The 24,811-nt window shown below is 46.1% G+C and overlaps 3 protein-coding genes across 5 annotated transcripts; 2 read left to right on the forward strand and 1 right to left on the reverse strand.

Moving 5' to 3' along the window:
• Window positions 1-2,420: 2,420 nt before the first annotated feature.
• LOC142560713 (uncharacterized) lies at window positions 2,421-3,662 on the reverse strand. Its single transcript, XM_075673005.1, has one exon. It carries the CDS (start codon window positions 3,487-3,489, stop codon window positions 3,148-3,150), a length of 342 nt encoding a protein of 113 aa, XP_075529120.1. The 5' UTR covers window positions 3,490-3,662; the 3' UTR covers window positions 2,421-3,147.
• On the forward strand, window positions 3,622-7,284 carry LOC142560712 (uncharacterized). Of its 3 annotated transcripts, none has more exons than XM_075673004.1 (5): window positions 3,622-3,703; window positions 5,558-5,777; window positions 5,913-6,075; window positions 6,751-6,812; window positions 6,892-7,284. In XM_075673004.1, exons 2-3 carry the CDS (start codon window positions 5,573-5,575, stop codon window positions 5,924-5,926), a joined length of 219 nt encoding a protein of 72 aa, XP_075529119.1. In that variant the 5' UTR covers window positions 3,622-3,703; window positions 5,558-5,572; the 3' UTR covers window positions 5,927-6,075; window positions 6,751-6,812; window positions 6,892-7,284. The 3 variants fall into 3 exon arrangements, with proteins under 3 accessions (XP_075529119.1, XP_075529117.1, XP_075529118.1); XM_075673002.1 differs by lacking the exon at window positions 3,622-3,703 and adding an exon at window positions 3,764-4,357; XM_075673003.1 differs by lacking the exon at window positions 3,622-3,703 and adding an exon at window positions 3,764-4,357 and having other exon boundaries at window positions 5,913-6,043.
• A 7,414-nt stretch (window positions 7,285-14,698) lies between these two features.
• Window positions 14,699-22,089, forward strand: LOC142560714 (uncharacterized). Its single transcript, XM_075673006.1, has 3 exons — window positions 14,699-14,991; window positions 16,572-16,779; window positions 21,782-22,089. Exons 2-3 carry the CDS (start codon window positions 16,602-16,604, stop codon window positions 21,895-21,897), a joined length of 294 nt encoding a protein of 97 aa, XP_075529121.1. The 5' UTR covers window positions 14,699-14,991; window positions 16,572-16,601; the 3' UTR covers window positions 21,898-22,089.
• Window positions 22,090-24,811: the final 2,722 nt, after the last annotated feature.

Consider the following 24,811-nt stretch of genomic DNA (forward strand, 5'->3'; position numbering starts at 1 on the left):
GCAGAGTCTGTTGCTGTTGTTTGAAGAGACTTCTATATATATAATATAAATCTATATGTATACATATTTACATGTGTCTGTGTTGAACTGTGCTTCCTTTTGCTCTGCGGCACACTGCAACTAAGGTACGTATGTTGAAGATATAGTTAGCAGCATGTCATGCTTAATGGTGTGTAGTAGCTGCAGAGGATCGCCTTTCTGTAATCGGGGGTGCTGAGCTCGAACTCCCATCCAAGCTAGCACATTCTTCAAACTTGAAGGAACGATTTCTGAATCTGGTAAAGCAATAAAAGAAAACAAAGCTTCGTGATGTGGAAAGCCAGTAAGGCTATATGCTTGTCCAGGTGCTACTGCTTTAGCGTGGTTCACTGAAGCACCTCGCCCTAACAGAACCTTGCCTCCCTCACCTAGTATTTTTTCCACTACCTCCCTTTTGAACATTGTCATTTATTCAATGAAGCAAAAATGTTTTGGGCACGAGAGCAAGTGCTGAAGTGTGGCCACTGGCCCCCAGAAGCATGACCTCCATGTAATAATTGCATCGCGTTTTGCAGCATAGTAATGTGACCTAATGGTACATTGAATTACATGATGCATGACATACAATGTCATGCCCCTACAATGAACACCACTAGAACAGAATTACTTGTCTAACGAAGAATTTCGTACGTTCCAGCCAAATTCCTATCTTTCATATGTAATGTGAATATCTCTCCAATGAAGGTAACTACAATGAACTCGCCTGTACAGTGAAGGATTTTAGGTGCCCCTAACGGCTGGTTTGCTGCTTTACAGCGATCGCTGGTAGGGACTGGCATGATGACTGCTTTGCACAATATCTGTGGCAGCCCCACAGTTTTAGCCGGCACAAAAAAAAAAAAAAAAAAAAGCAACACTATAGTTACAAAAATCTTGGTGCTCCCACTCGGTGGCACAGCTATAACCAAGCTGTAACAACTGCCAATGGAAACAAACACCGGCAAGCTCTGTGAAGAACAAGCACAAGCATGTCAACGAAACATGCTCCTGCAAAGTCGTGTTTGGACCTATCCGATTGGGAGTTGGTGAAATAAGTAGGCTTCATCTAGTGCTTGCCATCGCTTCTCTTCTTGATCGGCTGCGGTCACATATACCGTCAGCTGAAGTGTGCAATAGATTGAAATTTAAAACATTAGTGACTCACTTCACCAAGCATCTCTTGAATTCACGATAAGTATTTTTATTTACTGGATGTGCTTTGTTGGCACTATTGTGAGCAGTACGGTCCACCATTTTTACGAGTAACCTGTATAAAGAAGGATTTTTGGAGGGCCCAAGTGCTTCATTATAAATAGGTTTGACTGTGTGACAACAACGTGCAGTTACAAGTACATTTTCCGATTCAAAAAGAATGGCGTCCGAATTGCAGAAAACAGAAAAATATTTGAGCCATTAAAAATAATTTGTAAAGTTTGCAGTAAAATACGAAGTGCATTTCTCGCAGTTCGATCGAGTAAATGTTTATTCAAATTTGGCGACGGTGTCTTTAATTGGCAGCCCCAATATCTAGGGCAGAACCTTTAGAGCGCTTTCCTTTATGTGAATTTTTGCTCTGTATGTATAGTCTTACAGAAGACTATGTTCATCTTCTTTCTCGGCGACCTCATTGTCACTGCTATTGTCATTAGCATTAGGTTGTAGAGCAAGGAAATGCAACAGGCTGTGTTTACCACAACACTGGCAGCATTTTTATTTTCTCGTATGTTCACAATGGTTTTAAGAAGCAGTATAGCCTGAAAAAAAAGAAAAAACTTCACTAGCAAATTTGTTCGCTTGTGAGGAAGCACACCCTCGCCACAAAACAACCCCATAACTGCATGCTGTATCATATATGATACAGCAACTGACGCCTCGGTCATAGAACCGAACATCTTCCTCTTTCAAATCAAATCATTGCAGTAGGCCGATGAACAGCTTACAGACTGTGGTATTTTCCTGCATGCCAACTTAATGTGTACGAATTGTCAAAATAAGCTGTTTATTTTTGAAGTTTTGCATGCAGTGCAATGAGCTGCCACTATACATTCTTCAAAAACAAGTAGTTTCAAAATTATTTTCGGAGCTGAGGTACCTAGGGCTATCATTCCTAAGCGTGACACATTCCAGATGAATACAAGATTTTCATTTGTTTTGATTTTATAAAATTTGAAGGGCTTGTTCTGTGTATCATATGATATACCAAGTGGTTAATGCCAATGCAGATCATGGTATCTGAATACAGGATTACCACTTACCTACAGTGAATGAATATAAATATATGAGAGGGTGAAAAAATGAGGGAACAATGGCCAACCAACACCATACTTGAGAGAGGAATGCATAGCGAGAAACTGGTGGCACAGTTGAACTGAGAGGCAAATAAACTTGCAACAAAGCTGGGGTAGAACAGTCATCAAACAGAAACAGTGCAAGTGTTTATATCCGAAAGAATGTTGAAATCGTAAAATCCAAACTAAGGGAAAGTTGACTAGCCAACATTCAACATTGTATTTTACATAGAAGTTCATGGAAAAAAGAAGAAAAAGAAACGAAACAATTAGTGGCACAGTTAAACTGTGAAGCAAACAGACTCGTTAAACCAACAAAGAAGCTTGGCCGAATAGACATTAAGCTCTGGTCAGAGTGACATCGTCACACGGACTTGACTCCTTACAAGATAGTTTCGCTATGCCCTGGTGGCTGTCGTGGTGTTCGGGTTGCCTTAACCGCTTTATTTTAAGGACGCCATCTTCAGAGGCTTCTGTTGCAGGTCGCACAGCACCAACATCGCTGTTCGCAAAGAAGGTCTGCAGTGGCTCGTCCATGCTCAACGTGCCAAGGGTTTCGAAGAACATCACGCACTGAGGCGGCCTCCCATGGGAATCGCCTGATGCGCACTTGAGTTCCAAGTCGCCGCATGAACTCTGCGCTTAGCAGGCACGTGGCGTTTCGTGCCGCAGTGGTTTAACTATGACTTTCTTCAGTCTATCACAGAAACGTAAAAAATAAAAACAGCAAAGCGTGAACAAACACGGTTCGGGAAGTCGGCACGACGGGCTCCGGCCGAGTACTGCTGCACTTGACGGAAGATCCACGACAAACTTGAACGCTGTCATTCACTAGTGGCCATCAGCGTCGTCGCAGGCTGTTGGGCGCGTTTCTCTGCCTCGTGATGCGCTGCAGCTCGGCCAACTTGATCTTGGCGTAGCGGTAGTACATCATCTTTATGCCACTCGCGATGGACACCTTCATGCGGATGTTGTAGCGAAAAGCGCAGCTGTTGTTTCTCTCGGCACGCTTGTAGAGGCGCTTCAGGTCGCGGATATCGCGGTCGAGGAACACAATCTGCCGATAAGCGTTGTCCAGCTTCCGCTGGATGGCCACAGCACGAGCTTCCGGCGTTTCACTTTCGCTGGGCGACGGGACCGTCGCGGCGACACCACCGCTCCCGCTGCTGCTGGACGCTGCCATGTTGCGCGCCGCCGGCTTCGTGCAGGTGTAGTCAGCAACTGTTGTCGCCTGCAGTCGCGGTGGTAGAATACAAAGCTGTCTAACTTGAGGTGGGACAGGAGTTACTTCGTTCACACGGTTCTCGCTGTTCTCGTTCTTCTCAACACGATTGAACACGAAACACGAACGCGCCTAGACATCGCTCGCCACCTGGCGTCCAGTTTCTGATGCAAAGGTAAATGATAAAGTTGAGTATTGTTAAAGGGATTGTCCGGTCATTTTACAAACGAAAACAAATGGTCTTAGGATAAAGCATGTGTTTTATTTAATTCTTAAGCATCTTGCAGGAATCGCGCAATTCATCCTGAAGTCAGTATAAAATTCAACACTTTTTTGAAAATCCCGCGTCAGCGGCAGAACGCGCTGGCCACAGTGAGCGTGACATCACATGGGACCTTGTCGGGCGGTCGTGCCGTGCTGTGTTGTACTCGCACGTGTGAAATCGCTTTCTTCCAGATTTAGCGCTGCAAGTTGGTTTATTTCGCAACGCTGCATAATGGGGAGGATCTGTTGCGCTGTGGGTTGTGTTAGAAACACGCCCGATGTGACTCTTCACAAGTTTCCCGGCGACAAGAGGCTACGGGCGAAGTGGGTTGCCGCTGTTCGTCGCACCAACTGGTCTCCTTCGGAACACTCGAGGCTGTGCTCGGCGCACTTTACAGACGAGTGCTACGAGTTGAGCGTGCGCCTCTCGCTGGATTTTGGCATAGCTACAGGTGCAAGGCCGCGAGCAGGGAAGCTGAAGCCGGATGCGGTGCCCACGATTTTCGACCATTCCAAGCCACTATTGTCTGAACGTACTGTCTTCGCGAAGAGGAGAAGAAAGGACGTAAGCGCTGATCACTTAATGAAATGTGCAGCCGTTATCGCCATAGGTTGTCACGAATGTCACTTGTAGCTTTCGCTTAAAACAAGCAACTGAATGACCTCAGGCGTTTGCATTGACACATAGGCGTGTTGAAGCCATAGGCTTGCACAAAGGTGCCCTAGGGCGCACGAATTTGAAGGTGCGGATAAGTCAAGGGCAAGGTTCTGACTGGTGTTGTATAAGTCGCGGGTTGTTTTTTTTCACCGTGACAATAGATTGAATTTTTTACAAGCACTGCTTCAGGAGGGCACATGTAACCGGCAAACGGAGGCCTCAGGGGAGCACCTGAGATTATGATAAAGGAGGCTGCACAGGATCTCCAGGGCACCTAAAGGGTAGCAGGAGGATCAAAGCTAGAAGCACGGCGGTTCGTGGGTTGGGGCCGCGGAGTCCAAAGCGTGCCATGGTGTGTTTGCATAAAAATCTTATACACCCCTGGCATGCACAGGGGTGTATTTTTTAGCGTGCTGTTATCTGCGAGATCACGCTTGGCGAGTGCCGCGGCCACTGTGTAAGAGATGTGCACTCGGGCCATGTTCTCTCTACACTTCAAAGAGAAGCGCCGGGTCTCTAGCACTCTACTGCTGATTGTCACGATTCACCGACTACTCATTGCCCGCCGTCTGTCACGTGCAGCTTACTGCGGGCATGTGCTACCGGTTGCATGAGTGCTTTCAAGTGCACAGAGAACATGCCCTGAACCCCGCCCATAAGCCACGAGATAACGCTAGCTGAAAGTATCACTGACCGATGGCTCGCGCATTGTTGATGTGGATTTGAGGTCTCTACGCTATTCTCATTTCCATGTTTACCGTGTTTGGGTTTATTTACGGCTGCCTTATTATTTGTACAGGTATGTATTTCTTTTGTGGTAGTAGCAGTGTAATGCGTGGCCTTTTGTCGGGTAGACCTATAAGATATTTTCATCACGAGCGCTAGCCCATCCTTATTGCTCCGTTGCAGTTACGTATAGCCATAAGCTGCCATGTGGTTTCAATTTATGAGAAATAGAAGGTTATGTAATTTGATATAGAAATGTGGGAACTGGCTTTCGACCCCGGATCCTTGTTTTCGCTTTGCATCTCGACAGTGATGACGTCCTTGCCGCGACTTTTACCATGCTAGCTCTTTTGTAAACTTCACCTATTTTTCTGTTTGCAGCTTGTTGCTGAAGCCATGGCTGGATCATGTGCATCAGCCAGTGTAATTATTGGATCATCCTCAGCTGATAGTGGCGCCAGTCAGACACAGATGACACCAGAAGTTGAGCTCTGTAATACATCATTGTACGCTTTGGCTAACTGCAGTAGCAGTGTACAGACTGAGCCGAACCAGATGTACACACGTGGAGTGCAAACAAAGCCATGTGTGAGAATTATCGGTGAGTATTAAATTCTATGTGCACATTTGTTTGACAGGGTTCCTCTCATGTAGCAGTAGTTTATTTTTAAAGAGTTTTGCTGGCATCATTCCTATAAACTGTTTTTGTGCATGTTTGTTCCTTTGTGTTTACCAGGTACACAAACATGAGCTGCAGTTTCGACCACTGGAACGCAAACAGAATCTGTTCCTCGAACTTCTTCACCAGTTCACGGATGTGCACCACCTGTGTTTGATGACCTCCTTGATATTTCACACATTCAGAAGGTGGAAATGGATTTAACCACAGATGATGAATGGTATGTGTTTCAGTAATTTTACTGCTCTAGTAGACTGAGAAGCTTACAGTAGAATGTGCATAGTCTCAGCACATATGCCAATGAAGTTTTCTCATTTTCTTAAAAACAGAGTATCCTATACTCGCTGACAACTTTCTGTGGCTATGAAGGGAAAGTTACGGAGGCAAAGCGCACACAAGTGAGATCGTTACTGAAAAGAGTCCCGGATTTTCATCCACGTTAGTTTAAGCTGGGGAAGAGAAAACATACCTTATTAGCAACAGTTAAATAAGACAGAACACACAACTGAATGTAAAAGTTTATTCATTTTGTGCCTTTTCTTTTTCGTGTATGGGCAAACGCGAAGCCGTCACACATGGAAGCTGCGTCGATTGAGCTCCTGTTCTGAGCAACCAAAAGCACTGTCAAACGCTGGTGGACTACTTGGCGCGGTAACACATGCGCAGAAGCTCCTTCGCCCCTGTAGCTTTCCCTTCATAGCCACAGAAAGTTGTCCGTGAATATAGTTGAGGAAGTCAGCGATAAAAGTGGTATCCAATAGCACATTTACAATCTGCACAAATATTATACTTTATAACCAAGTATCTTTTTTGTTATCAATAAGCATTGCTTATGTTTCTGGCATGGAAACCAGTTGTCTCCTATATCCATCAGTGATCATGTCATTACTTGCAGGCAAGCTTATGACCCACATGATGAAACATTCTACCCATCTGACCCAAGCTGTGAAACGTTGGGTATGTTTTTCGTGTCTTTTCGTTTCTGTGATTACATGCTTTGGATATGAGACTTCACTTTTTCTCCTTTTTTCTGCAGAAGCCACATCACAGATGTAGTGGATGTAGGAACCAATGAATATAAAGGTGAAGCAAAGTACACCATCTATGAATCATGCTTGAAGCAGCTGTTTTAAAGATGCTCGCACTGCTTTGCCAGACAAACTGATGTCACTGTATTGCATTGTCTCTGTGGTTTGAGCAACTGTTGTCTGTGCTGCAAAGGACACTGCTACATGGGTAAGCCAACCAGTGATAAATTGAAAGGCTGAAGGAAACATCTTGATTGCTGGGAGCATACTTATCACTGGAAGTAGCCCTTCAGAAACTTCGAGGCTCTTCAAAACAATGAATATTGCTTGCATAAGTGCATCGCAGTACTTCGAATACCAGACGTGCTACCTAGCTCCAGCAATAAAGGACGTAATATGTTTTTTTGTGTACCTCTCTTTCTTTTTTGTTTCATGCTTGCAAGTCTTAAGAAGTGGTTCCCTTCATTCATTATGAATTCTATAACATAATTCACACATCTTATTTGGCAGACAGTCTGCACTGTTTATTTTTCACACTCTGTATGTTCTCTTCACCTTTGCATGTATGGCATTTACATTGCATTTACACTGCATTCTGCGTCTTTTGCTATCATAGTGGTTTCCTTTTATTTAGAATTAATATTACTATAACCTAATTCACGTATATCTTGTATTGCTGAACAGTTTACAAGTTTATACGCTCATAATGCTTCACCATTGATCGCTTAGCATTTTACTGCAGACTGCATCTTTTACTATTGTAGTCAGCATGAGATAATATTAAATTTTATGGGTGTGGGAAGAGGAGCAGGAAACGTTGATTCAACAACTTCACGAATTTTTAGCCCTTTATTTTTTTCCGTTATATATAAGTCCGAAACCTGTAGATGTCGCAAAATTCACCACAAGCCTCAGAGTGCCCTAAATAATTTAGCCTGCAGCTAGTTTCGTTTTCTTTTCCAACTTTGTCGTGACGTCATTACGTAGGGTGCGGTCGAGTGGGAACAGGACATTGCGACGTTTTGACGCTCCGGCTCGCTCTGTCGTCTGCTGTGCTGCTACATCGGCCCTTACAACGAAAGCCGAAGTGAGTGTCAAAACGTCGCAATGTCCTGCTATCACGGGACCACCTCCTATGCCATGACGTCATGACACAGTAACCTGCTTGGTAACAAAGCCGAAACTGGCTGTATTATTCAGGGCGTACTGAGGCTTGCCAGCATATTTTCTATAGTGTCTGCACGATTTAGAACCTTAATTTAACGCAATAAAATGAGTAAAAATATCATGTATCTATATTGAATGACAGTAATGTGCTTCCAAAAATATTGCATATGCACGATGCTATAGTTCCCTACCTCTTACCAACTGCCCCAAATAGGTCTAGAGTCACCATATAAATAAAGTATTATCTCTCTTTATCTCCCTCTCGGTCCCGTCTGTATGGAGGTTTGACGTAATAAGCGCAGGTACGCTTGCCATGACGTGTTGGACACCTATGAACAGAGAGGTAACGAGGGAAGACATTTTCAATTAGTTATCCAAAGTGCCGTAATACAATATTTTAAGCGAAAGAGAACATTGAAATTCGCTAACAAAAGTACATTATGCACACTTCACTGTCACTCGCATGGTAATGTAATATACGCAATATTTTGTATTAGCGTACGCAATGAAGTAATTCTGCCCACAACTTAACGATGCAATGACCATACACAGTACATCCACACCTACGTGCATTCTACGCCAATGCGTGTAGCACAGATTTAAGAGCCTAGCTGAAAACCACCTGTTGTCTCAAAGACCGTGCTACACTAATGAAAATGGCGGTTCAAGTACACAGCCGGTAGCGTACTGCGGTATACATGCCACACTCTTTTTCAAGACCTTGGCGAGGTGTGGCCCTCGCACGGGGACGTGCTCTTTCGGCATAATTTTACCGACAGTCCGAAATCCCAGTGATCCGTTTGTACCAAAAAAGCCGCAGTTTCTCCCGAAAAGCGAAGCATCGATTGCGTTAGCAAGTTAGTAGACAGCTATACGAAGTAAGGGTAGTAGTTATTTCGGCGGTATAAACTTGGAAACATTTGCTTACTAACTGAATTTACAAGAACATGGTGTCAGCGCGCAAAAGCAAACATGAACACATCACACTCGATGAGCGCGCACACTCGCTATGAAAACGCTGCTGCGAAGACGCGCGGCAGCAGCAGCGAGCGAAGTGACCTTCGTGCTGTCTATCGCTTCAGCGCAAGAACGACGAGGACACAGCGCGCACAAACGTATGAGCCCTCAGCAGGTAGGTCCCTTTCAAGATACGGAGCGTGCGACCGTGCAATGTACGCACTTGTTGGCGGAGTCGAAGCCGCCCCCGCCCTCCTTCGCGGCCTCCCCGCTTTGCTCCCTATCGCGCGCGAGATTGAGCCGCGTTATAGTAAGTTCCCCTTGGGCCCGGTTGCGAAATACGCAGTTGCTGCCCGAGCACAACGCCGCCCCTCCTCCCCCCGCGGCCTTTCGCGCGGCGGAAGACGGCGCGTTTTCTGTCCGCATTTCACCTTCGCGCGCGCCAGATTGAGCCGCGATCGCCGACTCACCCTCGCACGCTTTCACTCGCACATGCAGCATACGGCGCGCGTAGACGGTTTCATCGCCTTTGGACTTTATATGGAACCTCACGGCGACGCCGACGGCGAAGATAGAAATGCCCCAAGAGTGTTCTTATAATTGCTATCGCATGAAAGAATGCTATCGTTCTTATAATACACTTGTGAGCCTATCGCCTATAGGACGACGGCGCTTCCTTTTCGTGTGTCACCGCCAGAGAGGCTGACGCTCTCTGAAGCCGGTGCCTATAGTCCCGCGGTCGCTCACTCCGCCACGGACCGCGCGCACGGTTCTTTCGCTCGAAGCGAGGGTGAGAGCGCTGCAATAAGATAGCGCGTGAGCGCAGTCACGAGGTTTTGTATCATGTTTCGCGGGCTTTGCTTAAGCGCCAAAAGAAAATCACGTAGCATGTACGTTGCCACAAAAGGTTGGATCGCTCGTTTTTTGACACACACACACACACACACACACACACACTCTCTCTCTCTCTCTCTCTCTCTCTCTCTCTCTCTCTCTCTCTCAAAGTATTCCTAGAATCAAACTTTCTGAACCACTACTGGGAGCTTAATTTTTGTAAGCCTCCGTTGTTTCTGATCTCCCTACTTTTCGGCCACCAAACCTCCAATCGCCTCTTGCTAATCCCTATTGCGGACTTGTTTCCCTTGCCCCCTGCTATCGCTGAACCCAAGGGCTTCAACGAGGTCAAAGGAGTCTAAACAGGCAACTGGCTAGATATCTTCACATTCTAATAAAAGTTGTTTCGTTTCCCTAGCTTTACTGCAGCAAGCACACGCTTATTCTTCCTTGGTGTACCTCTCTCGAATAGCAAGGAGGTTCCCTTTGAGTTATGATAAATTTTCTTTCCTGATTACGTTTTTTTCCTCTTAGGTAGTTGCTCACAGCAGGTTTCCTTTCCATGGCTGCTGCCCATGAGATCGTCTCAGCCCCTCTGACTTAGCGTTTGACGTTCTTTGTTGCCATGTTGCTAACCATGCCAGTCGCATACTTGTTGCCAAGCTTCCTAGTTCTACTGTCTACCGATTCTGAAGCCATTATTAAGTTCTCCCAAAATGCCATTATGTTCTGCCCATGCTTGCAGTTTTAATTGCCTGCATAGATACATAATCTAAGGAGCTCCACATGATGGCAAGCCGCATGTCTTCGGTTTCATCCAGCTGCGGTTAATCAATTTTAAATACAAAGCATTTCTTGGCGAACATTTGCGACTTTGACAGTCAGTCAGTCAGTCAGTCAGTCAGTCAGTCAGTCAGTCTGTCTGTCTGTATCTATCTATCTATCTATCTATCTATCTATCTATCTATCTATCTATCTATCTATCTATCTATCTATCTATCTATCTATCTATCTATCTATCTATCTATCTATCTATCTATCTATCTATCTATCTATCTATCTATCTATCTATCTATCTATCTATCTATCTATCTATCTATCTATCTATCTATCTATCTATCTATCTATCTATCTATCTATCTATCTATCTATCTATCTATAGTCGTTTCGTTGACTTGGTATGTATCAAAATTGGCATAGTATGACAAGACTGTATGACGAACATAAATGAAGCGTCATCACATGAATGCCATGTAGGCCATGAAACAGCCGCCTACGTCTTAGTGCTCTCATGGTCGTTTCGTTAACTTGATGGGCTCCCCGCCCACTGCTACACATAACATCGATTCCCACAGGGCGTCGGATCTGCCGGCTTTCTTTTAAACCCTTGGTTCAAGTTACGTGAAACACACTGCGTATATATTACCTACATAAGCGCTCGCTTCACATTTGTTCGTACAACCGTTCTCTACAAATCATGAATGCTTCGCACTACGGATATATAGACGTCAACTCCAGTCGAGTCTGCCGAGTTTTCCGCTAGGCACGCACGTTACTGATATCCGTCTATCCTCAACACTGTCACCGCTGCTTGCTTGGGCTTGGTTCGGCAGCGCTCCTCGTAGATGACGTCATCCATCGCACCACTGGCGGCGTTAGGTATATATGCTTTGTGATGTTAAAAGCCTTTCACAACCCTTTCCGAAGACAGCATGCCACGTTTAGTGTTTTCGAACATTTTTTTCTCTCTCCAAATTTTGGACTGCCGAGTTGGGGGCGCGGTTCTTACAAGAGTGAGGCCCCTGCTCGACTGTACACGGTAAACTTTCTATACGTCCAAGCAGCCGCCGCGCCAGCTCAATTACAGGTACGTTATGCGGCTTATTACGAGGTGCCATCGCTCTTCGGTGTGCGGTTGTAGCGAACGCCGCATAGCCTTATCACGACGGCCTACCAAACGCAGGAACGATTGTGCGCCATGATTTCAGCGCGTCTCTAACGGCCCACGCGCAAGCTCGGGACTTGAAAAGGTATACCACGAGAAACGGCCTTGTTTGTCACATTCTGTGTCAGGTTCATTGGCTTCGGGGCAGTCTCAGACAGAAAATAGTGCCTATCAGCCTGCGCTTACAACATTGCGCTCGTGTTCCCAATAAAAGGAGTCCTTTGTTGCTAACAGATAAGCCCGCCGAACATGTAATCGCAAAAAAAAAAAAAGGAAATATGATAATCACATCGCTTACGCTGGAGTACCGAGGTATTGGAAATCACTGCGCTGCGCACATCTTGTCGAGTTTATCGGCCGGATGCCTTTGATACTTTTGCTACAAAAACACATTGCCACATAAACGTAACAGTCTAAGCGCATATTTGTGGGTTTTCAGCAACCCTGTAAAGTAGCAAAAGAGCCAACGTTTCGACCCCGTTGCGACATTCAGAGTATATTATAAGGCTAGCGCCATAAGATTTATACACGAACATGAAAGTTCGTAAACCCACGGTCTTCAGACTCTAGCAAAAAAAAAAAAAAAGTCACCGCCCAAGCATTCCGCACAGATGGTTAACCAGCGAAGCTGAAACGTGCGGCCCCAGTGTTTATCACTGGGTTAATCCCGATGGTTCATTAAACGACGGCTTAGTAGGCTGCTGGATCTTCGGTGCGCAGTTGCTGCTTGCGCTCGGCTGCACGAGCCTGTTCTTGTGCCCGGGCTGCAACATCAGCACGGCGTAGGCGAGTTCGTTCCCGGTTGTGCTCACGGCGTTGCTGATCGAAAGCTGCCTGCTCCTCAGGGGTACGCATTACGCATGGCCTACCCATTCCTGAGCCGGAGAGAAACTGCTGCGCGCGTGCTCGACTGCGACGAAGAGCAAGGACGTCGCTATTGGCGCAGCCAGTCGCGCGCCTCTATTTCTTTTTTTTCGCGCATGAGGTTGCGCCGGAGGAGCTTTCGGCGTGCAAACGGCAGACGGACGGACGAATCGGCTAACCATAAGCAGCTTCGCTGCGTAAGATACGCTGCCCTGCAGGTTACGGCAGAACCGATTGCGCGGGGCGTCATGCATGGTGCGCGGTCCAATTGGCACACTCACTTTTGCAGCCAAACGCACTGCGCGTCTTCGGAGACCTCTTAAACCTCCGCGCACGGACTGCGCATGCGCATCGACACCGTGACAGCTAGGTGGCGCGAAATGCGCCTCCAGGGCCCCTATAATTGGTATCGCCGAGAACACCCGAATGCATGGTGGCGGTAACGGTATTTATTCAAATATTGACCTCAGGGGCCCGCTCTTTAGCTCCGTCACTTACAACAGGTTCCGCGGGGTAGCCAAAGCCGGACTCCACGGTGCAAGTTATATGTGATGAGGACCGTGCACACTCAAGCTCGGAGGGTCGCCCAGATCACTAGACGAGATTTCAAGTGGAGGAAGGTGTCTTCGGATGCCTTCCGTTGCACTTCGAGAGCGTGCTGATATACGTGCGCGCTCCGTATGCTTCGCCAGGTAATGGTTCGGCGCCGTGACACATTGGATAGGAAAAAGCCTTTCACACGAATTCAAAATGTGAACGAGTGAATTTTTTTTTTGTGCAGTAAACTTGATGCCCCCCCTTTAAAAAGTGGCAAAGGTGGCGGAAACGTCTTCATTGAAAACAGATCCGCCGCGGCAGCTCGGTGCATGGCTGTGGCGTTGCGCTGCTGAACACAAGGTCGCGGGTTCGATACGGGCCGCGGCGGCCGCATTCAGACGGGGGCGAACTCCGCCCCGTAAACAGCAGTTTACGATAGGTAGTGAGGCACTGGAAGTGGTAAGGGAATACATCTACTTAGGACAGGTAGTGACTGCGGATCTGGATCATGAGACTGAAATAATCAGAAGAATAAGAATGGGCTGGGGTGCGTTTGGCAGGCATTCTCAGATCATGAACAGCAGGTTGCCATTATCCCTCAAGATAAAAGTTTATAACAGCTGTGTCTTACCAGTACTCACGTACGGGGCAGAAACCTGGAGGCTTACGAAAAGGGTTCTACTCAAATTGAGGACGACGCGACGAGCTATGGAAAGAAGAATGATGGGTGTAACGTTAAGGGATAAGAAAAGAGCAGATTGGGTTAGGGAACAAACGCGAGTTAATGATATCTTAGTTGAAATCATGAAAAAGAAATGGGGGGGGGGGGCATGGGCAGGACACGTAATGAGGAGGCAAGATAACCGATGGTCATTAAAGGTTACGGACTGGATTCCAAGGGAAGGGAAGCGTAGCAGGGGGCGGCAGAAAGTTAGGTGGGCGGATGAGATTAAGAAGTTTGCAGGGACAACATGGCCACAATAAGTACATGACCGGGGCAGTTGGAGAAGTATGGGAGAGGCCTTTGCCTTGCAGTGGGCGTAACCAGGCTGATGATGATGATGATGATGATAAACTCCGCCACCGCCCTCCTCCCCCCCACCCCCCAAAAAAATAAAGAAAACCGCTGGCGTTTTGTACCGAGCAATGCGTGCTGGTTAAAGAACCCGTGGTCAAAGGTAATGCGAGGTCCCCCACAACGGCGTGCCCCATAATCGGATAGTTGTTTTTTGGCACGTAAAACCCAAGGAGTTTTCATTGAAAATGCGGGTTTTGCTATAGAGCCTTTCGAGACATCCCTTCGCCCGCCGGTACCTTGAGTTTTTTTTTTCGCTGAACGACGCAAAAAAAAAAAAACGCACACTTGCTCAAGGCGACAACATGTGTGCATATAGCAGTGCGATGCTGCATACCGTGCACCCGATAACGCGGAACAGCCGGACACGTTTCGCACAAAAAGAGAGGGGGTTGGTAATCGCGATAAGCATCCTATAGCCCGGAGGATGGCCGTGACACCGACGATACAATTGACTGCAGCATGTTTTGACGCCCATGTGTCACTCAGAGGAACTGAATGCCGCATTAATTTCCTCTGTTAACTTTAAGTGGCCATGTGCCAAAGCTGTACTGTTCTATTTAGCGGCTTATCTCGAACCGGCGTGTCGACGGATTCGTCAGCGTTCTCGGGCTCCCCGTATCTCCCTCGACGGCATAACACATTTAAGAGCCAGGTCTGTAAAGCTACGTCGGCCAGTTGGCGAACGACCGTTTTGTCAGGAAGGGCAGTGTCGACAACAAGCTCAAGGTGAGTGGTTATGCGTTTTGATCCAGCAGCAACAGAGAAGCCCTAGAGATCAAAATTTAGCACGAAAAAAAGAAAGCTTAATTCTGGTGTTCTTTATGTCAAAACCACTCAGGCATGCTGTAGTAGAGCACTTAATTTTAACCACCTGGCATTCGTTACGTGAATCTGTACACGGGCTTTTTTTTTTTTTGAGCATTTCGCAACCGTCAAAATGTGGCCGTCGCGGCGGATATCGAACCTGCTACCTCGAGCTTGGCAGAACAATGTCATAGCCATTATAAGCTATGTCGCGGCGGGTGTGTCTTATTCGACGTACAATACTTGAATATATTGAACTTATATCGTATTGCAGTTTTTTGTTTGACTAGTCGCGATAGCTCATTGGCTATCGCCCCGGTGAGCTGTAGGTTGCAGGTTCGATCTTGGTCACGGCGGCCGAATTCCGATGGTGGGGGGGGGGGGGGCATTCGACGATTGTGATTGGCCGCGATACAGTCGTCAGATTCCCTAGTCCAGTCACCCAGGGACGACGGCGGTATTTAAAAAAAAAAAAAAACGGAGACCTTTGGTGCAGTGGGGCTGACGTGTTCCGATGTGAACTCGGACGTTCACTATGCTCTGGCGTGGTGTGGGTATGTGGAGCCAGTGTAACTAATGTAAACTCATTTTCCCTCATTCCTACTACCGGACGTACACGTCGACAGGCTTGGCGGGTTCCTGGCCCAAGCGCCACCTCGAGCCGCAACAAACTGGTGGCAGCGGTGGGCGCAATGCAAGCCTGTACGCTTGTGTGCTGTGCATAGGGTGAACGTTAAAGAACCTTTGTGGTCAAATTAACCTGGAGTCCGCCACCACGGTGTGCTTCGTAATCTTGGAAGATTACGTTGTTTTGGAGCGTAAAACCCCGGGATCCAATTACATAAAATTTATATTTCTCTCTGTCAGTGCGGTTATTCTCCGCTAAAACCCGAAGCAGGCGACAGCGGAAACAGCCTATAGCAGACGAATAGAGTATTTATGTGTACCACCTGCCACAATTCGTAAAACGGCAACACACAATCGTAAAACGGCAACACACAATCGCTAAGGCGGGTCAGGTCTTCAGGCAGCTGCAGGCTTTAGCGCAAAGGTGAAATAGAGAAAAAAAAAAACCCTGTGTCTGCATCACTAATGCAAACAACCATTCGCGCGGTATCCTCGACCGAGCACTTGTGGTAACGAGAGTCAATGTGTGTGCGGTTATCTGTGCTTTATTGCGGCGCGCTGACTACGCAGTGCCTCCAGTCAAGACCACCTAGATGCCGCAAGGCCTTTTCACTCCGACCCATAACGTCATTTTACCTGGCCCGACTGCCATATAATCTAATGGGGATGCTTCGAGTAGGCAACAGTGATTTTGACGTCACCGCTTTCATCACGCCAGCCTAGTCAACGGAAATTTCTGGCCAGGTAGCGTGACGTCATGGATCGGAGTAGACAGGCCTTGTTGCGCCAGTTGGCAGATTTTTGATCGCCAAGCAGGTCAGGCCGCAGGCCCAACGCACACATTTTTTTTTTGGAACCCACTTACGTCTTTGCAGGATAACCGACTCAAATCCCGAGTCGACATCATGATGCTGAAACTGTTCGGAGCCCTGCTGCTTGTGTCGGCTGCTTGCGCCATCGTCTGCCCGCCAAACTACTGCGACAGCGTTAACTGTCCGCAGATCAAAGCCGAGGATTGCCACGGACGCCTTAGCACCGAAGGCAGTGTGTGCGGGTGCTGCGAAGCTTGCATCCGCTGGATAGGTAACGTTCTACACCGCTTTAAATTGCTTTGTAAAGGGTGCACTTTCGTGCAGAACGATACAACTGTCTTTGTACGCGTGGTCAGAATTGAGTTCTAGAATTTTACGGGCGAGAAAAAAAAATATAGCGGTCCTATTATGATTAGCAGCTTGGGCTTGTGTGTTTTCCATCCTGGTGTCAACAGCGCAAAACGTAGAAGGGGCACGAGACGACGACACCACGAACGACACCCACACCACCCTTCTACGTTTTGCGCTGTTAACACCAGGCTGATGATGAAGCACGGTGTAATAGGGACTCCGGAATCGATCTTCACCACCCGGGATTCTTTAATGCACACACAACGCAGGATAAGCCAACGTTTCTTTTTTTTTTTTTTTTCATTACGTCTCTATACCGGAATGTGGCCGCCGCGGTTGGAATCGCACCCGCGACCCAGCGCGCAGCAGCGTGTTCGCGTGCTTCTGCAGCGGGCTACTGCGCATGGCTTTCGAGCGAATCTTTCTTTGTCTACCCCCTCCCCACCCCCCCCCCACCCCCCCTGAAGGGTTTGTCTTGTCGTGGTTGTCGTCTGTCTCGCCTTTAGGTCGGCGAACTCTCGAGTGCACTGACTCATACTCGCTGCACAATCGTGAGTGTGACTGCGAAATAGCTATACAAAGGGCGCGAGTGGCCGCGTGTGTGCAACGTGAGCGATTACCGGCGATTGTGACACAACGTGGGCAAGAAAAAAAGGGGCGAGTGCAGGTTAGTGCGCTCGGGCGACACCAGCTCTAGAGCTATAGGTGTTGGCTTGGGCGTGAGTATATGAACGTGAGGGACTGTTGGCGAGTGTGAGTACGTGAGTATATACGAACGCAAGCGCCCGGGGCCGTGACTTGCGAGCAGTTGCGAGCCTATAGCGTGAGTGAGTGCGAATGGGCGCCGGTAGGAACGCGAGTGAGTGCCGATGATGTAACGCGGACGTGAGCGTGAGTGAGTAAGCTACCATACGTATCTTAAAGAACAAGAAAATGTTGGGAAGTGAGTACGAGTGGTTGTTTGCTTAGTCTGCAGCCTTGTATGGCCGGCTCTCCACTATAGTAAGCCCAGCTAGCGCGGAGGATCGTTTTGCCGCTAGCCAACATCCGTTAGCTAGACAGCGCTCTGCTAGCTTGCGATGAAGATATAAATTTTATGCCTCAAGAAAATCAAAAAACAATGCAACCATGCCGTCATATTCATTCGTAACTATATCTATTGAATGGCGATTCTGCGGTTTCAGTGGTCGAAATGTGGCTGCTGTTGGGAGGCGGTCTTTAGTGAAGCTCTCGTTGTGGCCTCCGAATAAGGTTTAGATTCGGTGCGGTGCCGATTTTCTCCGCGAGATCTCTTAAGATCCGCGGCCACACGAGAGCACTTCCTCTTATGTCGCCGCCCGCGCGTGATTCTTCACTCTGTGTAACGCATTTGGAAATCGTGGAGCGTACGACTTTGCAAATGGGTCATGGCACTCTGGGATATCGTACAACGGTTATTGGGCTGCTTGAGGTTCCACCTGACGTGGCTGACAGTCTTTGCGCACGGTCGTCAGCTGATGTAGTCGGTAGGTATATTAGCTTCCGTTACCCGTGGAGTTTTATTTAACCTCCTGGTGTAAGCATTGTCGAATAGGGCATCGGTGTTCATTCCGAGGGTACATTTATTTTATTATATGTACACTGTAATACTTTCATGTAAAAAAAAAAATTGGCCAGCTTGAAGCATATAAGCTTTTAGAGTAATGGAGTTGTCCATAAATTTGCGTAATTTCCCCGATGGTTGCAGTATAGTAGCAGCACTCTTTCCCGAAGAAGCGTTAATTCGTAATAGCTTTTCGTCGTCGTTCCCCACACCAGGGTTCCGTAACAAAATTTAGAATGAAAAAAAAAAGAAAGGCAGTTCTATTTTTGCTGCTGGTGCAAGCTCCCTCGGTCGTCCCCGAAAGGAAGCATGTCAGATTGATCATTGCTAGAGGGAGGCTGACATATTCAACATGTATGTACATATATATATAATGTAAGTTGTAGATTTATATCTTTAATACACAGCTGGTAAGGTCCTATAAATCCAACGCTTTCTAATTACGCTTCAAAAAATGTGACAATGTTGGGTTTAAAGGATTGTATCAAGCTTTTTTTTTCTAGTTATTTCACTGGTCACCCCCATACTGTTAAAATAAAGGACGAATTTGGTGACTTCAAGCACATTACGCATGGTGCACCGCAAAGTCCGCATTGGGCTCGTTTTTGTTTTACACGCACACGCACACGGACACGCACACGCACACGCACACGCACACGCACACGCACACGGACACGGACACGCGCACACGGACACGGACACGCGCACACGCACACACGCACACACGCACACACACACACAAACACACACACACACACACACACACACACACACACACACACACACACACACACACACACACACACACACACACACACACACACACACACGTATATATATGTGTGTATATATATGTGCGTATATATATGTGTATGTATATGTATATATGTATATATGTATGTATGTATATATATGTATGAACGACTTGGCTGATCTGAAGTTAAACGCAAGGCCTTTGCAGTATGCCGACGATACAGCGTTATGTGCCTCTTGAGTCGCACCGTCATACTTTGACTTTATTACAGGCTCATGTTGAGGAACTCTTTGATTGGCTATCGGGTAACAAAATAGACGTGTCACTAAAGTAAAAAAAAAAAGAGATACGCTGGACAGTTTCAGAAATCCCCGCAAGAGAGTTGAGTTCAGAGAATCTATTGTACTTTATGGTATCTCATCTACTAAAGGATGTCGACCTTTACCGACAGCCTCCTACCCTACCGTTCGATATTTGGGAATGTACTTCCGTGTGAAAATGTCCTGCTATGCTCGCGTAGAATATGCGCAATTAAGTGTCTCCGGCTGCTTTCTGTCCCATTGCATCGAATTAAGCACTACAGTTCCGTTCGTCTGCGTAAAAACTGTATTCAAAGCTTTGGGCGAATTTATCTTGCTGTACGGTATTACTGCGTATGGTTCTTGCTTCGTTCACGAACTCAACAAATTGACAAAATATTGCATAGGCTGTCGGATGACATAGTGTATGGTACAAACTGTGATGGATTAGACACCATTTCACAAATGATAGCTGCTGAAGTTGATAACGTTTCATCAACCCGCCGTGGTTGCTCAGTGGCTATGGTGTTGGGCTGCTGAGCACGAGGTCGCGGGATCGAATCCCGGCCACGGCGGCCGCATTTCGATGGGGGCGAAATGCGAAAACACCCGTGTGCTTAGATTTAGGTGCACGTTAAAGAACCCCAGGTGGTCGAAATTTCCGGAGTCCTCCACTACGGCGTGCCTCATAATCAGAAAGTGGTTTTGGCACGTAAAACCCCAAATATTATTATTATAACGTTTCATCACTTATTTGTACTAGTAGTGGTTATAAGGAATTATTTCACCAGTAAGTTGAAACATTCAGAACGCAAACCGCGAGCTTTCAGGAGCGTGGGCAGTTACAAACTTCTGAAGATATATTCGCCGCACTATGGAAAAAGATGCTGGGATTTTTATGTACCCTTTTACTTTAATGAGCGGCCCGAGGAAATGTTTTAGTGTGCAAAACAATTGAAATCCGGTGTGAAATCTTGGTTACTTATTGGCGCACAATATACTCGTGATTTTATGCTTCTATATGTTTTGCAAAAGACCCCTTCGGAATGTCATTGCTTGCTGCGTTTCATTTTTATTTCTTTAACATTGGTTTATTTCATTTTCGTTACATACTTTGGATTTAATAATTGTGTTGCTGTGTTATTTCAGTCACGTACGTAATTGCGGTTCTTACTGTTGTGCTGTTTTGTTTTATTCTGATTTTTTTGTACTTTTTGCCGAGTCGAGGCTGCAGATACTGCCCCGTCCCCCCCACGAGCGATTTACGCTTCCGCGGGCACGAATACTAGTTTCTATTTGTTGGCATAAAATGCGTACGCACGTATGCATAACCAACATTTTTTTTTTTAAACCCAGGGAATGTAGGCCATTAAGTTATCGGGTAGGAAGAATTTGTGTCTTATTTGAGGACCTTGTCCGATTCCCTCTCGCGGGTACGTGTCAAGTAAGGCAACAACGCGAGTCGGCTGCTCTTTATAATCGCCAGCATATTTCAATGTACGTTATTATTATTATTATTATTATTATTATTATTATTATTATTATCATTCTTATTATTAGCCTGTATTCTTTCAGACAGCCGGCACTGCTGCGTTGCAGCTACAGCACAGAGCCGACAGGTCTAAAAAAAGAAATTTGAAAAAGATTTTGTTTTTTCGAGAAAGCGTGCTTAGTAGCTGTATACGTTGATATTGCCTACGAGCGTCTGCGCATTACGGCAGAGTTACCTCGTACTGGTGTGCTTTGCGCTCGTGGCTTGGATAACAATGCACCGTGTAGTTCCTGTGCCTCGCGTATTTGATCAACCCTTTTCGTCCTGATGTTGTGCGTTTCGTTGCTTTGGCAAGCGGCCAAGTCGTTCAGAAAAAAGAGATGTTTGATCTTCGCTTTCCATGCGTAAAAAGAAAAGTGCTTGCGCGATAAACGTATTGAAGTAACGTGAAACATACGTTACTTCAAAGTACCTATGCATTGTGCATAGGTACTTTCAATATAGCTTTTTTCTTCCATCGTTGCATTTCCCAACTTAGATACTCGCACTATACGGGGAGGCCGGTTATATCGGACCTTGTTTTCCTCTGACACGCATGTCCGTTCCAGCGTCTACTACAATTTTTCAAAACGTGTTTGGCAAGCGGAATGCAATAACTCTCGATTGTGTACCGCGTTTTGGGTATACACGGCAAAGAACCACATGTAGGCGGTCAAATTTTAATCCGTAGTCTTCCACGTCGGAAGGCTAAACAGGACAAAAAAAAAAATGCTTTCTTTCAAAACGTATATGCAGATGTGGACCAGCCTTGCCCATTTTCTGCTTTGCGCGGGGTGCCCTTGCGAGCTGAATGCAAGCCCGGACTCGTGTGTGACCCCAGCACCAACGTCTGCAAGCGCCCGTCGCCGTAGTAGCTGTATTTTCTAAAATATACTTGAATGAAACAGGCTTTCACATTTCTTCGGCATTCTTGCAATGTAAGAAAAAAAAAGGAATGAGAAGAAGGGAACCGTTCCAAATGCACGACATCTGTAATGTGAGCTGTTGAAGGCTTACAATTTCTTTGCGCAAATGCAGTCATAAAGAGAATTTGTCGTCGTGTACAGCAGTATGGAAAATTTTTTTGCAACTTGAACAAACCGTGCAGACAGCAGGACTACGAAAAAACAAGTGCTGACTATCAACTGGTGGCTTTATTCGAGGGACGGGAATATATTCAAGGAAAAGGCAGAACGCAAGAAAGATTGCCTCGCACACTCACCAGACGTCGACACAAACACAACTAAAGCAGCGAGTAATCAAGCACCACAAGAAGCAAGAGCTACGGCTTCCCGCCTTATATTTGTATATATTTCCGGTCCTCCAATGAAACCACCTGTTGACAGTAGGGAAAAAAAAAGCGCTCGTGAAGTCGCCTTCTCGTAGTCCTGTTCGTATACTCATCGTTCGGTACGTCGATGCTGAATCAACAGGCCAAAATGACCCTCTCCTAAAGATGCATTCGAACAAACAGAAGCAACAACCAAGCAACAAGCATAAAAAAGAAATCCATCTAAACAAACAAATAACCAAACAACCGCCCCGATCACCTTCATACTGTCATTCATACCGGAGATATCGCTCGAACAAGTAGAGAACAACGATATCTCTGGAAAGCTTTAAGAACAAGAAAGGTCGACAGTGACAACCACATCAAGCAAAAAGACAACGGAGTCAGAGAAAGCACAGAGAAAGACGACTGCTACGTTTGTGAGCATAAAATAAGTAAAAAGGGAAACGAAAAGAGCACTTGGCACGGGTGCGTGGGAGTGGAACCCCACAACTTCCGCATTACGCTTGCGGTGTTTTACCATTGTGCGCTACCGTGGTGGGCCTCTGCTGCCGTTAGCATCATTAGTTATTTGTGTATCTGTACTAGATGTGGCGCTAGCAGTGTTAGCCGGCGCTGATCTTGTGCCCGTTCGCAAAAGCGCAAAACAACAACAAAAAGTTCGACGGGAGGACGGTCGCCGCGGTAGATTATAGTGATTCTACATTAAAGGTTGTTTTTAAGACTGCAATACATAGACCTACAAATCGTTTAGCAGTTCAAGCTATCACTGCGCATTGCTCCCAAGACATAGTCGGTATGAAGCCGCCTTTTGTTTCGTTCGAGCATATGTGTACTAAAATATATGCTTATAGAGAGGAGTGCGGATACAGGCTACCGAATGTAAGGTAGGCTATATATAATAATAGCCAAGTATACAATATTGTAAGTATAGGAATAGGAGCAGTTAAACATGACAACACGTATTAAAAATTACCCCGACAAAGGTCAGCAGCTATCTATATTATAAGGCACAATACAAATATACAAGAACATTTATGAGGGCTTTCATGAGTCTAAATTGACCAGTTCGTTATTGTCACCATTTCTACGGGTAGACAATTCCTGCGTTGCTAACCACGGGGCAGAATTGTAATGGAACAAAGCTTTAGCGTTACACCGAATGTATCCAACTTTTTATTGATGATCGATACAGATAACTGGTAAGCCGCCATCGTGATGATGTCGTTACGTAAGGAGTGACAGTAGTAAACTTTACGCAAGACGTAAAGTTGAGACATCATTCTGCGTAAGGATAGGTGGGTATTTGTCGGTATTTCGTAATTGACGTATATTTTTCGATGTTTCTTTTTCTTTGTACTCTTAATATTCTGGTTTTCTACTTACTTTAGTTATGCCAAATTTGTATATATACTAACTAAAACATGCGTATTAAGCAGTGTATTTATATGTGTGTTTTTGGCTGCCCAAGATAGGGCCAAGAACCAGGTTAAGCCACTATTTAGAAGCTTTTCTTCTTGTCCTCGCGTTCATTAGGTGCACATGCTGCAATGAATGCCAAATAAATTGGTTGATTGAGGTAGTCTTAGCTTGCCCGTAAACGTTCTACCGTTTACGGAATATCGGGTTACTGCAGAACCGCGGATGGGCAGTATCAGTGCTGGTAGCGACATCTTGTAAGGCTCTGTCCAAGCACAACGAGTTAGAAATTTTTTTTATTAAACGAACGTTCATCTAACGGAAAAAAAAAAGAAGACGACGGAATGTTTATTAACGACTGTTTCTTCCGGCTCTTTACAACCGCAGCTAGATGAAATATGTACGGTTGGTCACAGGAGCAATAGCTCTACGTCCTATATGTGGTTAAGCCCTGCATCAGAAGATGGTGCCTCTAATGTCGCCCTTTACGCAAACGTGTCAGGTAACCCTCCTTTCTGTGAAGGACAGCAGAAAGTTTTAGCGGTCTGTAAACGTATTGCCGTTTGCGGAATAATACCAGGTTACCAGAGACGTATACACGGCAGTAACAACGCTGGTAGCGACATCCGTCGACGCAGTTTCTAACCACAGAACACGCAAAGGTAATGCTGCAACGACCCACGTATACTACCTACGGGTAACTGCATGCTGGTATAAAAATTGGCAGTGTGATGATAACCGTTAACTTGCAATACTGTGATATTTTTATTTGACGAGAAAAACACTGACGCGCCACAAAAACCTTTGAAACGAATTGTAGTTGGCCAAAATTCCACTTGATATCACTACCAGGTCTTCTACTGCCGTCCACGGCTACGATGACCCAGTGATCAGCACACGCTAACAAGTTTACGCACAAACTAAAATTCTCTAATATTTATTTACGGACGAGCTAAAATTCTCTGGTGGTAAGTTCAACCTCATTGCTGTTACACTAGCAGCTCTGTTGCAGACGACGTTACCTCTGAGCAAGTTATCATGCATCATTACTCAAGCAGCGTGGTTAAAAGAGGCGA

This window comes from Dermacentor variabilis, chromosome 10, assembly GCF_050947875.1.
Source record: "Dermacentor variabilis isolate Ectoservices chromosome 10, ASM5094787v1, whole genome shotgun sequence".
NCBI lineage: Eukaryota > Metazoa > Arthropoda > Arachnida > Ixodida > Ixodidae > Dermacentor > Dermacentor variabilis.